The 12399-nt window shown below is 42.9% G+C and overlaps 1 protein-coding gene across 3 annotated transcripts in view; it reads left to right on the plus strand.

The window, feature by feature from the left end:
- The window catches only part of QTGAL (queuosine-tRNA galactosyltransferase), a 331029-nt gene that overhangs the window by 264387 nt on the left and 54243 nt on the right, over positions 1-12399 (plus strand). The window contains exons 8-10 of one of the 3 annotated variants that reach the window (XM_075071758.1): positions 2436-2560; positions 6763-6842; positions 7584-8734. In XM_075071758.1, coding sequence (XP_074927859.1) covers positions 2436-2560; positions 6763-6802 — 165 coding nt within the window. In that variant the 3' untranslated portion in view covers positions 6803-6842; positions 7584-8734. Of the gene's footprint in view, positions 1-2435; positions 2561-6762; positions 6993-7583; positions 8735-12399 lie in introns of those variants that run through there. The other 2 variants (XM_075071757.1, XM_075071756.1) reach the window with 2 other exon arrangements.

A 12399-nucleotide genomic window follows, 5' to 3' on the forward strand; every position in this document is an offset into this window, starting at 1 on the left:
AGCAGCGCTGCATCACCAGCGCTGGAATCGCTACACCCCAAGCAGACCAGGTGTACAGCCAGCGCTGCAGCCAGGGAGTTGCAGCGCTGGCTGGGCTTTCCAAGTGTGTACATAGAGTGAGTTGCAGCGCTGTAACCCCATCACCAGCGCTCCAACTCTCCAGTGTAGCCAAGCCCTGAGTCTGTGTCCAGCAGCCTTCACCAGGAACTCCTTTTTTACTCATTGCAACCAAATTGTCTCTTCTCTGCTACAACAGACACTACAGTTCCATCTCTAATTATAACGTTACACCTCTCTTTCCCCACATACTACCAATAATGTGAACTTGAGTGAGGACAGGGTCCAAGGTTGTAGAAATTATTTATTTTAATTGTATTTTCTTAATGCTGCGAGGTGCACATTTTATTTAGTTAGTGTATTTATATTTTTTTCTGTAGAAATAAAATACCTGCAATAAATACATAAGCTTTAGGCTCTTTCTGCCCACCTGATGTCACCATCTGAGATAGTTAATGTAAATTTTTCTCTTTTTCTTCTTTGTGCTGCTTTGTTATATTGCCTCTTCAGCTTTTATGAGGTGCCACACTCAAATACTAATGAATACTCTTTGTATTGTATGTTTATTTGCATGGTAGTCACATGATCTCTCAGAAACAATGAATGGGAGGAGAGAAAAACAGTGTTTGAAAATGTGTGTGAAAATTATATATTTTAAACCATGTTTTACTTTAATTTTTTCAAATGGTTGCATCATTGCTAAGTACAAACACATACTCTTCTTCCCATCCTTTTAAATGACATATAGAATAGGGCCATGCTTTTCAAGGTGGTTTTCTAATCCAAGCTATGGCTGACATGTAATAGAGTGCCACTGGCCATATCACTGCCCCTTTTACATGTTGTCTAAGGCATGAACTTTTTTTTTCTTTTTTTTTTTTTTAAAAGTCTGATTCAAGGTTGTCTCATTGGTCATGTTTGAGGTCCTAATTCAATCACTGGAATATGGTTGGACTGCTTATGCAAAATTTATCGCTCTACAAAGCAGGTTAGAAATATTGCAGCTATTCATAAGTAAAGCAAAGTTTTTGTCATGGATATTTTTAGTAAAACTCATGGACAGGTCATGGGCAATTACCAGAAATTCATGGCAGCCCGTGACCTGTCTCTGACTTTCACTAAAAATATCCCTGACAAAATGGGCAGGTGGGTTCAGCACCCACTGCTACTGGGGCTCTTGGATCCCCCACCACTGCGGTCACTGGGAACTCTGGGGTCTCCCATCATTGTGGGGAGTGGAAGCTGCAGGGTCATCCTGCCTGCAGGGCTGGGCTGCTGCAGGATACCCTCGCCCCTGGGGCAGCTGGGCACTCATGGGGATCCCCCACCAGCCACTGCAGCTGAGAGCTGCAGGGTCCTCCAGCTGCCCACCACGGCAGGCCAGCTGTAGGGGGTCCCCTCCCCACCCACCATGGGTGGGCAGCTGTGGGGACCATCAGCCACTTGCTGCAGCTAGGCACGTGGGGAGTCCCTCCACCGCCAGCTGCAGGGAATCTTCGTCATCCCCGGCTGGACAGCTGCAGGGTGCCTCCACCAGTGTGGGGGCTAGGAGCTGCGGGGAGGAGAAGCTTCCTGGGAGCTTCAGCCCAGGGGCAGAAAACGTCATGGAGGTCAATGGAAGTCACGGATTCCATGACTTCTGTGACCTCTGTGACATAATCATAGCCTTATTCATAAGACTTCTGATGCTTCTTAGATCGTGTTGGTTCAGGAATTCTGGGAGAACAACTTTTCTTGCATTGCTTCAGCACTGCTGCTTCCAATCCTAGTCAGAAGCAGAGACCAGTTCATGAAAATTAAAAGGAAAGAAAACAACACTGAACTTTTTCAAACCTTAAATCAGTCTAAGGTTTGAGTAAAGTTTTGGTTGTCATTTTATTGGACCTGGTTAACCTGTCCCTAATGGGGACCAATATGAAAGTTTGAATGGCAGCCAACGAAAGAACTGTAACTCTGTAAATAACACTATTATAAAGTCACAGATTCCATTAAATAAGTTATTTGATTACTTAACGTTTTTGGTTTCATGAACTTTTAAGCAGCTAAGTTTGCCTCTTTTGGGGCTATCATCCATAAAGCTTTACAAACCTGGTCAAAATGGTGGTGTTTTGCCATTCTTGTCCCCTTTGTCAGTATTGGCTCACAGGGCTTCAGTTTCAAGCAGTGTTGACTGGTTTTCAACTAGTATTATCTTATAGTTGGGTAAATTTCTTTAAAGACCCATTAGACAACTTTTGGGTCTACACAAAAAGAGATTCAGGAAACAAATTTTAAAACTATTTATTTGGCAAAAACAGTGAAATATGCACCCTGTCACTTGTAATAATTTAATGAGGAATGCCAGCAGCTTTTGTATTGAATGAACTCTCTCTCTACAGGGTATTCCAGAAGACTTGCTGTTCTTTTATGAACATATCCGAAAGGGTGGTGGAGTCTTTCGAGTTGACCAGTGCCTCCTCCAGTATCGCTACCATCCACAGGCAGCTACTCATTCTGTTCTAGAGTAAGTTGTATTTTTATAATAGATAAAACTTGCTTGATTCTTGGGTTGTTGGCAGTGGAAGTGAAGTGGTTAATCACTTTCCCAAATGTAGATGGTCAAGACACTTATTCCTTTTAGCACTTTTATAAGGTGACTTAGTGACAGGGTAATTAGCTATAACTAGGCGTCAGTGTTGCAGTGATATGGAGAGTATAAAGTAGTATACCGGTAATGGCATCTTCTAACAGTGGCAGGCTGCTTACCTTTTCTTTTCTCACTATAATCCCAGTTTGAGAGAAGTAGTGGGATCTTGATGTTTGAACTCTTGGGACGACTTGGGTTCTAATACTGTCACTCATTCACTGCGTAACTTTGGCCAAGTCATTTAATCGCTCTGTGCCTCAGTTTACCAGTTTGTAAAAGGGGGGACAATTATACCTAACCATATGAAATTATACTTAATTACTTAATCATTGTAACGTGTTTTTGAGATCCTCTAACACAAGGTGCTCTGTAATTGCAAGGTAGTATTAGGCTTTTATGACTAATCTTCTTTAATTTGCTTCTGATAAAAAGTTGGTACAAGAGTCCTGAAATAGGAAACGAATAAGAAATAATTGAAATTTTAATTTAAAAAAGAACTACCGTACTTAGTATTGCGTTTTGTCACATTAACAAAAAAGATGTTTTTAAAAGGTAAAATATTGAGCTGGCAGTGAACTTCTTATCTGATAATTTCATTGTTACTGGTCTATTTTCTTTCTCTCCCTCAAACAACTTAAAAAACTGATTCAGTTTCTGAAGTTTGAAAAACACATGATGTTGCAGAATTATTATTTCAAGACCTTTTTCATCAGTCAGTGCATTTAGAGTGCTATTGTACCCTGAAAAGAAATTCTGTAAAATGCTATCGGTAATTCCCTATATCATCTTACCCATCAAAAGATGATCTTCCTAACTGGCAGTCGTGTAAGCTCGGCCTGGGATCTGAGAAGCAAACTGGGCTGTTTCCATCATGACTAGTAGTAATCCATACCTACTAATAAAGGGCTCTGTGAGCCAAGTTAGTTCTTCAGAGACCTGTTCCTTCATTGCAGCTGCAGCAGAACTCTAAATAATTTTGTTGTAGATACATGAAATAGAATAGGATTTTCACTCACTTGGGTTATGGCTTTTTCTGGAAAAAAATGTACGTTCCTAACTTGGGTTAGCTAACCCACTTTAGCTAACTTGGGTTGAAATAGGAGTGAAGACATAGCAATTCAGCTTTTAACTAGGGTTAGCAGCTTGAATTCAGCCCCAGGCTCTCCTATAAGCTTTAACTCAAGGTACTAACCAAAGTTAAAAGCTGAGTTGCATGTCTTTATTATGATTTTAACCCGAATTAGCTAATGCAGGTAGCTAACCCAAGGGTTTTTTGTTTCTTTGTTTGTGGCAGTCTAAACATACCCTCAGTCTTAGCTGTATGGGCTCTACAGGGTAATTAGTAAAACTAAGAACACAACCAAAGTATGGAGACAAAACCAGGTTTTTAAAGAGTTGCTGATGGTAAGTTGTAGGGTGTAACTATATGCTATTTTTTAATATAGATAATAAACTCTGAAGCATCAGATAGAAAAAAATGTTAATTTTGCAAATAAATATAATGTGAATGACTTCCCTTTTACTACTATTTAAATATAAGGGCTTTTTTTTCTGTTCATATGTATGACCAATTTGACAGCTAGTTACAGACTTCTCAGCTATGCACCACAGGATGCTAAATTTTTTTGGAAGATTGTTGCTTGTTTCTCTGGGAAAGCATCTTATTTTTGGAAATGCGCATGTTTTGAATGTATTCCAAGCTATTGCTTATTCAAATGTGCAAGATTGTGTGGCATAAGTATCCTTGATTACAACATTTATTGAGAATGTGGAACTTCTGTAAACTGTTTCAGATGTGCAGTTGTAGGCATCCAAATTGGCACCTTCCCTGTCTCATTTTTCTGTCTTGCTGTTTTTCCTGTTGGCTTCCCCACCCCATTATTATGGTTGTTGCTGTTAGTATTATTTTATGTGTTTGGTTTTTTTAGCATGAAGTTGTGTAATATCTTTTTTCTTGGATGCCTACACTATGCTGTGCCAAAGTTGTAAATAACTTTGGGAACCACTTGATGTGGATGACCTCAAGGTGTGTTGTTGCGGAAACAGTGGGGAAAAAAGTTCATTGTCATCTGCGCAAGAGCCTCACCTTAGTAGTAACATTAGGTCTTCATAAGTTGCCTCACAGTATCCTCCACCTCTTCTGGAAGCCCATCCCTCCATGATCCATCTGAGTAGTTTCCTAGATCCATAGGGTATGCTATGCCTACATCCTATATACTGTCTTTCTGGGGTACCCTTCTTAATGACAGCCCTGGGCCTCTATTTTACTAAAGGAGATCCTCTTGGATATGTTAAACTCAGACTGGGTCTGTGGCTCTTTCTCACTGTGGCTCCTTCAGCAGATCCTGGTGAGTTTAGACTCCCGTTGAGATTTACCCCCTTAGAAGCTCTGCAACCGGCAGATGTTTTCAGAGACAAAGGACAGCCTTTTCAAAACAAGACTTTATTTGTTAGTCAACTGGAACATAATGACACAGTTTCAGGTTAATTGCACCTGTATCCCGCACAGTCCACTCCAGAAGTGCCCCAGTCAGGTCTCAGGTCTCCAGCCATCACTTGTCTCTAGGCAGCAACCCTTGTCCGATTCCTTTCTGACCCAGGTTTTTAGGCCGCACAGGTCCCTGCCTTACACTGTGACCGGGAAACTGGCTTGCTAGAGATAACAGCCAGTATCTGTGCATTGCTTTCTCTTCTAGGGCTATGAACAGTGTATTGCTGGCAGTTACAAATAACCACACAGCTCCTTCTAGACAAGCTCATTTATTCTTAAGGTAAAAGCATTACAGACAAAACATCATAAAAACAATAAACAGATTTAAACACACACTAAACATACCTGGAGACACCCATCAGTCTACTGGGGTCTTAGCAGGCCATAGCCATTCCAACCTTTCCGCAAGGGTTGGGATCCCCCTTTGGCTAGACGGTTCTCTGGATCAGAAATAAGATTCTGAGTCAGTTTAAAGTTTATACTTTATATCAAAAGCCCTTTCTTTGTCTGTTGGTCTCTGAATAACCTAGTTTGAACCAGCATATTTAAGCCTCTCTGGGGTGTAGTTACCTCTCTGGAGGTGTTTACAACTTAAGCGATTCACCTTAATCACCCCACCCACAGTTTTTGGTTCTTGGAGGAGTTGTGGCAACCATCCCAGACACCCGCCCAGAGCTGCATAAAGTCCAGGCCCCCTATGATATATAAACCATTTGTAAACTTAATACTGTATGGTCCCCAAAGATACTGCATGGGGTTGCAATATCTGTCTCACACTATTTAGGGTTAAAAAGATAAAGCAAAGCCTGAACAAATGTGTCTTGCCTAACTTGTCAGCTTTTTCTTGTTTAAGTAGGCAAGACTGGTCTTGCACCCAACTTCCCTGGCTTTGCCCAACCATCCTGGATTGAATTGTGTCATCCCCTAAGACAGCAGGATTCCTGTCCCCCTCTCCTAACACCTCAGTCCTTTGTCCCAAGTTCCAGCCATGCTGTTTTCACATGTACTACCCTCCCCGTGCATTCAGGTAGGGGAGGGTTTGTGATCGAACAGGTAATTTGCCCATCCACATCGAAAAAGTCCCCTTGGCTGGAGTCATTAAAAGTTAATATTCTGGTCATTGGTCTCCATTGTGTCTCCAAGGTATCTCCATTCACATGTCAGACAGTTCTGGATAGTCCATTCACACCAAACTTGACATGTCTGTGTGACCAAAATGCAGTCAATTCATTGCTTGTTCCTGTTTCTGGAAATAAATTAACCACTTATATGCAGTGGATAGCAAGACATAAGTGAGTGTGGTAACTGAATTACAGATAATATTAATACAGAAATTTCCCAGATTCTCCATAATACTATCCATCCCTCCATTCTTTTAGTGGTTTTCAGATACCAAAGAAATAAATGTGTAGAATTAAATTATGAGCAAAGTAACCAATTGACTCAAATTTTAAAATTGGCTTGCGGGAATTATCTATGGATTATCAGGGTTGGCATGAATTTTGAAGCAGTAAGCCACAAAACAAGAATATTTTTTTTGTCTGAGAGCAAAAAGTTATTTACAAGAGTTGATGATTTTTTTTTTTAGTACTTGTAACTTGGTCCCAGGCTTCAAGAAGAAGAAATAAATCTTCAGTACAATGAAGAATATGGTTTGTTTATGTAAAGGTGTGTCATCCAATCTTTCAGCAAAGGTAGCAATCCCTCTGAATCTTCCGTGGGGCTGATCACAGAGTGTGTGAGGCCCCTTTTTACCCTTCAGGGGGAAAAAAAGCAACATTTGCTGAGTTTTGCAGCTCCCTACTTGTTACACAGAGGGGAAAAAAAAAAGCAGCTGGCCAATGGCAGTTAGCCAAATGTTTGATGATGTTTAACTGTAGGCATTAATGATCTTTTGTCACTTTTTCAATTATTAATATACTTTATAGTCCAGATGACTAGAGGGTGGAAGTAGCTGCGAAGTTGGGGAAAAAACTCTTACCCTCTTCTATACTAGAGGCATCAGACTACATAATTAGATGTTTTGGTTCTTCTTTGAGTAGAGGCAGCCGTGTATTCCACTTCAGTGTGCATGTGCCCAGTGCATCGGAGCTGGATAATTTTGCCTAGAATACTCATATGTGGGTGGCACTTGCACCTCATGGCCACAGCTTCTCCCCTGGCTATATGAGGTGGCGCTGCCCCAACCCACCTCAGTTTCTTTTTACCATCCATGGCTGGAATTGGAGCTCTGTGTGAGTTTTACCTCACAATCCCTCTCTTTTAGTGACTTTTCTAGTTCTGTAGAGTTAATTAGCTGTAGTTTAAGTATTTCCCTGGTGATGCCCTCACCAGGGTTTAAACATTGTCTGTTGTGTGGGGGAGCGATCCCCAACAAGAGTCCCTATACGTGGTACTTGCTATGTCTAGGCAAAGCCCACATCAAGGAGCAGTGTTCGATTTGCAGATCGTTCATCTAATGGACCCAGGAGGCGAGGGAACTTCGTCTGAAACTGCACTGGATCGAACAGGCCAAGCAGCCTACTTTGGCACCAAGTCCCTCATCATATCCGAGGTTGCCCTAGGGTTCTGAGAGAATTGCCACTTCACCTGCTGGAGCTGGTGCCGCTCTGAAGAGACAGGGGAGTCATTCCCATCAAGTGCACAGGGGAAAAGGTTGCATAAGACTGACTGAGGCCATTCCTGGTCGTGTGAGGACTGCCGGTGCTTGGGATGGAGCAGATCCCTTTAACCACTCCCTGGTACCACACAAGGAGGTCAGAGACCCTGTACCATTGACTCTGTGTGACGTTATACCCCATATTCTTTAAATATGCTTGTGATATGGATATGGCGTAACTGAGATATATTTTATGCAAGATGGGTCTTGTAAGATATCATTGAAAAGGTTATAATTTACAGAATGTGATTATCCAATTGTATGCATGTATCATTTCTGTATCTAAAGTTAGGAATATTGACTATGTAACGATTACAACTGCGTGTGTATTTGGGAGACACCCACCAGACAACAGGCCATCAGCCTTGATGGGCCATTACGAAGAAACAATAAGACTTCGAAGATACTAATCTCTCTCCTTACTGAGAGGCGTTCTGGAACATAGTTGTGACACTACTAGGTCAGGTGGTCCTGTCATCTGGTACTAAACACCATCTTGGACGTCTAGTAATTTTCCACAGAAAGGAATGGGAGGTTAAGATTAGAAAACAAAAGATTCCTGCCTTATGTAAATCTTATTTAAGGCTGGGGAGTAAGGCAAACAGGTTTCTTCTTCATTGCCTTCCTGCCCAAGAAGAAAGACAGCTGAAAATACCTGAAGAGACAAAGGAACTGAGCAGTGGTAAAGGTGAGGGCTAGGTCCAGACTAAGATAATAGTCTGTAAAGAGAAATAAGTGGAACTCTAAGCTACCGAAACTCTGTAACTTACCTAAAACAACATTTAGGGTGAGGAATTACTTCTTGAAACCAATATCTTTAAGATCTTAAACTTAGTATGCGTATTTTGTTTTATTTGCTTGGTAATCTGCTTTGTTCTGTTTGCTATCCCTTATAATCACTTAAAACCTGCCTTCTATAGTTAATAAACTTGTTTTGTTTATTATTAAACCCAGTTTGCGCAATTTCTAATGGGGGGGGCAAGAAGTTGTGAATATCTTCCTCCACATTGAGAGAGGGGGCGAATTTCTGAGCGTACACTGTATAGATTTCTCTACAGCACAAGACAATATTATTTTGGTTGTACTTTCCAGAGGGGAGCTGCAATTGAGTGCGGGGAGATTTCCTAGCTGAGTCTTCTCATAGATAGCTGTTTGCAGATTCTGTGTTATTCTATAGCTGGTGCACCCCTCCCTGTGTGTGTGTGTGTGCTGCTAGAGGCCAGAGAACCTAATTCAGCAAAACAGCAAGAGGGAGCCCAGGCTAGTGGAGGAGGCAGGCTCAATGAAATCTCAGTACATCAGGTGGCATCCCACAAAGGGGGTCCAACCCATCACACTCTGATTTCCTTTGCCTTTCTGTTCCAACTTTGCCCTCAGTCCAGGACTTTGCAAGGGCTATGTCTTTTATGGCCCCATTGACTGGGTGGGCTGCTGAGTCTGTCATCAGCATACCCCAATATTTCCTTTTTGCAGTCAGTGGAAGTGGGACTGGTGCCAGGCTTAGCACAAAAGACCTCCCCAGCATCAGGAGTGTCTTCAGCACCCCGTGACGGGTGCTACTGATGTTACCCTCCACTTCAGCACAGTTAGTTACCTCAGTACTGCTGCCAACTTTGAGGTTGACACAGCTTCCAGCACAGAGAAATGAGGGAGGCATACACAGCACCACCTGTATTATTTCCAATATTGGTGCCAGCTCCCTTGTCATTCTGGGCTGGGAACAAGTCAGACTTTTATCCCCTGAAGCCTGAGACTCGTTGGCGTCCAGGTTGGAGTCTTCCTCCTCTTACTCTCCATCATCTGACCCACATCGGGGATCATTCATGGAGCGCTGTGGGTACCAGGATTGGCAGTCATCTCATGGTCAGGATAAGGGCCCCTGGTCCAATGCCTACTGACCACCAGTGCCCTATCAGCACCAGCATCCAGGTCTGGCACAGTTAACTGCTTCATTTTTAGTCCTGGACGATTCCACAGTCCTGGCTCTTTCTCCCTTTCGGTATTGGATGGTTATAAGGCATACCAGGACGTTTTGTGGCATGTGGATGCTTCTCTAGGTATTTATGCAGAGTTCCTGCAGAACAACACCTACAAGTTAGTGGATATCCTGCAGCCATCTGCCCCCAGGAGAGTCACCCTCCCTATTAATGATGCACTTCTTGAGTCTGCTAAGGTCCTCTGGAGCGTGCTCACTCCACTTGCAGTGAAACATGTGGAGAAATGCTACTTCATTCCAGTGAAGGGATTTGAGGGGTTTTACTCCCATCCAGCCCCAAAATCCCTGATCTCAACTGCAGTGAATGATAGAGCCTGGCAGGCAGGTTTAAGTCCACTCCCAAGGATAAGGACTCTAAACTAATGGAGCTGATGAGCAAGAAGATTTACATGTCCTCTTCCTTTCCAGATGCAGATTTCCAACCAGCAGGCATTGCTGTCCAGAAACAACTTTGTGAACTGGATGGCTATGTCTGAGTTTGTTAGACCAGCTGCCTGAAGTCTCAACATAAGAATTTTGGGCATTTGTTACCAAAGACTGTTTGGTGGCTAATACTTTGTTGCAATTTGCACTGGACGTTACGGATGCTTTGGCCAGAGTGATGGCTTTGGTGATGACCAGGAGAAGGGCTTCCTGGCTGCAGAATTTGGGCATTGCTCCTGATATACAGCAGGCCATAGATGATTTGCTCTTTGATGGCCAAGCACTGTTTTCAGACAAGACGGATGAGACTCTGCACTGCTTCAAAGACTCAGTGGGTATCCTATGGTCCTTGGGGGTATACACATCAGCAGTGCATGTCGGCGGTGCAAAGGCACCACTACCATGTTCAACAGCAGCAGTAGCAGAATCGTCCACAGCATGGGTTTGGGCAGCCTTTATCTCTCCTGAGACAGCTGGGCTATCCCAGAAAGGAGCATAGATCCAAGAGGAGGAAGCAGTTGGGTCCGGGGTTCAGCCAGTCTGTACAAACTTCCCTGGTGCCTCACAAGAGCCCTTCCGACTCCTTCATCCTGAGCAGTATTCCAGTCGCTCCTTTCTCTCTATCCCCTCCATTTGCAGACAGGCTAGCCCACTTTCACAATGCTTGGGGCTCGATCACTAACAACAGTTGGGTTCTAAACACCATCAGATCAGGTTATGCTATCTGGTTTCTCTCCATCTCTCCTCCCACTACCCCTCTTCAGGGACCCCTCTCCCGAGAAACTGCTCCTCAAACAGGTTCACTCTCTACTGGCTTTGGGAGCAATGGAGGAGATGTGACACTGGCAGATCAGATTCCAGCTCTGGCCAAGGCTGTAGGCATCAACTGAGCTCTGACAAATTCATAGCTGGAAGCCAGATCAGCTCATCTATATATTAGTATTGTTCAAGATAGGTATTAGACTTGTAGGAATGTTTGTAGTGTTCTGACTCTAAAGTGCTTGTAAGTTGTTGCATGCATTAATCTGACTTGTAATGTCTATATCCTATGCTTCAAGGTAAAATATGTTTGCTTTATAACTGTAAAAGTGCCTGCTCTACTTATGAACCTTGGCAGGAAGAGTGGTTCTCCTGCCCATCAAGAAGGACTATCAAAACTAAATGGACCATTATAAGATAAAAACTTTGTTGATTGCCCCATCTGCCTATGAAGAGTTATGTGCAGGGGCACTCGTCCAATTGATTTGAACTCCGGGGGAAGCGTATAGATGCTCATAAGAAGAAATAGCTATCTGTTTGTTGTTTGAACTCTCTCAGATCTAGAGACATTAAAGTGGAGCAGAGATCCCCAGGGTTACGTCTGGGTCTGTCCTAGAAGACATTTTGAATTGACAGCTTCTTACATCTCTGTCAACTGATTTGTGCATATATGTTTCCTGCTTTAACCTATAAATAACTCTCTCATTTCTTTCTCCTAGTTAGTAAATTCTTAGTTAGTTTACTATAGGACTGGCTACTAGCATTGTCTTTTTGTTGTGAGATCTAAGGTACAAATTGATCTGGGGTAATTGACTGGTCTCTTGAGTCTGGGAGCAACCTGAATATTTTGTGATCTTTGCTGTAAGTGACCATTTATCGCTAAGTCCAGCTTGCCTGGGTGGCAAAATAGACTGGAATGCCCAAGGGCACTGTCTGTGACTCCATGGTAAGATTGGAATAATGCTGTAGGAGTTCACGTTTGTTACTGGGTTGGTGAAATCTAATTATAGAACATACCAGTTTGGGGTGTCAGCTCAGCTTTTTGACAGTCTGCCCTGAGGTTGGCACTCAGGGCTGTGAACCACTCCAGACAGCATGACAGGAGGTTCCTCCAGAACACTGGGTCACGACTTCTATTCCCAGTACTTTCTGGTGCCCGTATCCAAGGGAGCATTAAGATCCATTCTTGACCTTCATAGCCTCAGCAAATAGATCAGATACATGAGGCGCTAAATGGTTACTCTATCGGCTATCCACCCCCATTGTCTCAGAATGACTGGTTTGCTACTCTGGACCTTCAGGACACCTGCTGTCAGGTGGCAATTTTGCCAGGTCACAGAATATTTCCTCAATTTGTCATAGTGGAGTGCCATTTTCAGTGTACGGTG

This window comes from Chelonoidis abingdonii, chromosome 13, assembly GCF_003597395.2.
Source record: "Chelonoidis abingdonii isolate Lonesome George chromosome 13, CheloAbing_2.0, whole genome shotgun sequence".
Lineage (NCBI taxonomy): Eukaryota > Metazoa > Chordata > Testudines > Testudinidae > Chelonoidis > Chelonoidis abingdonii.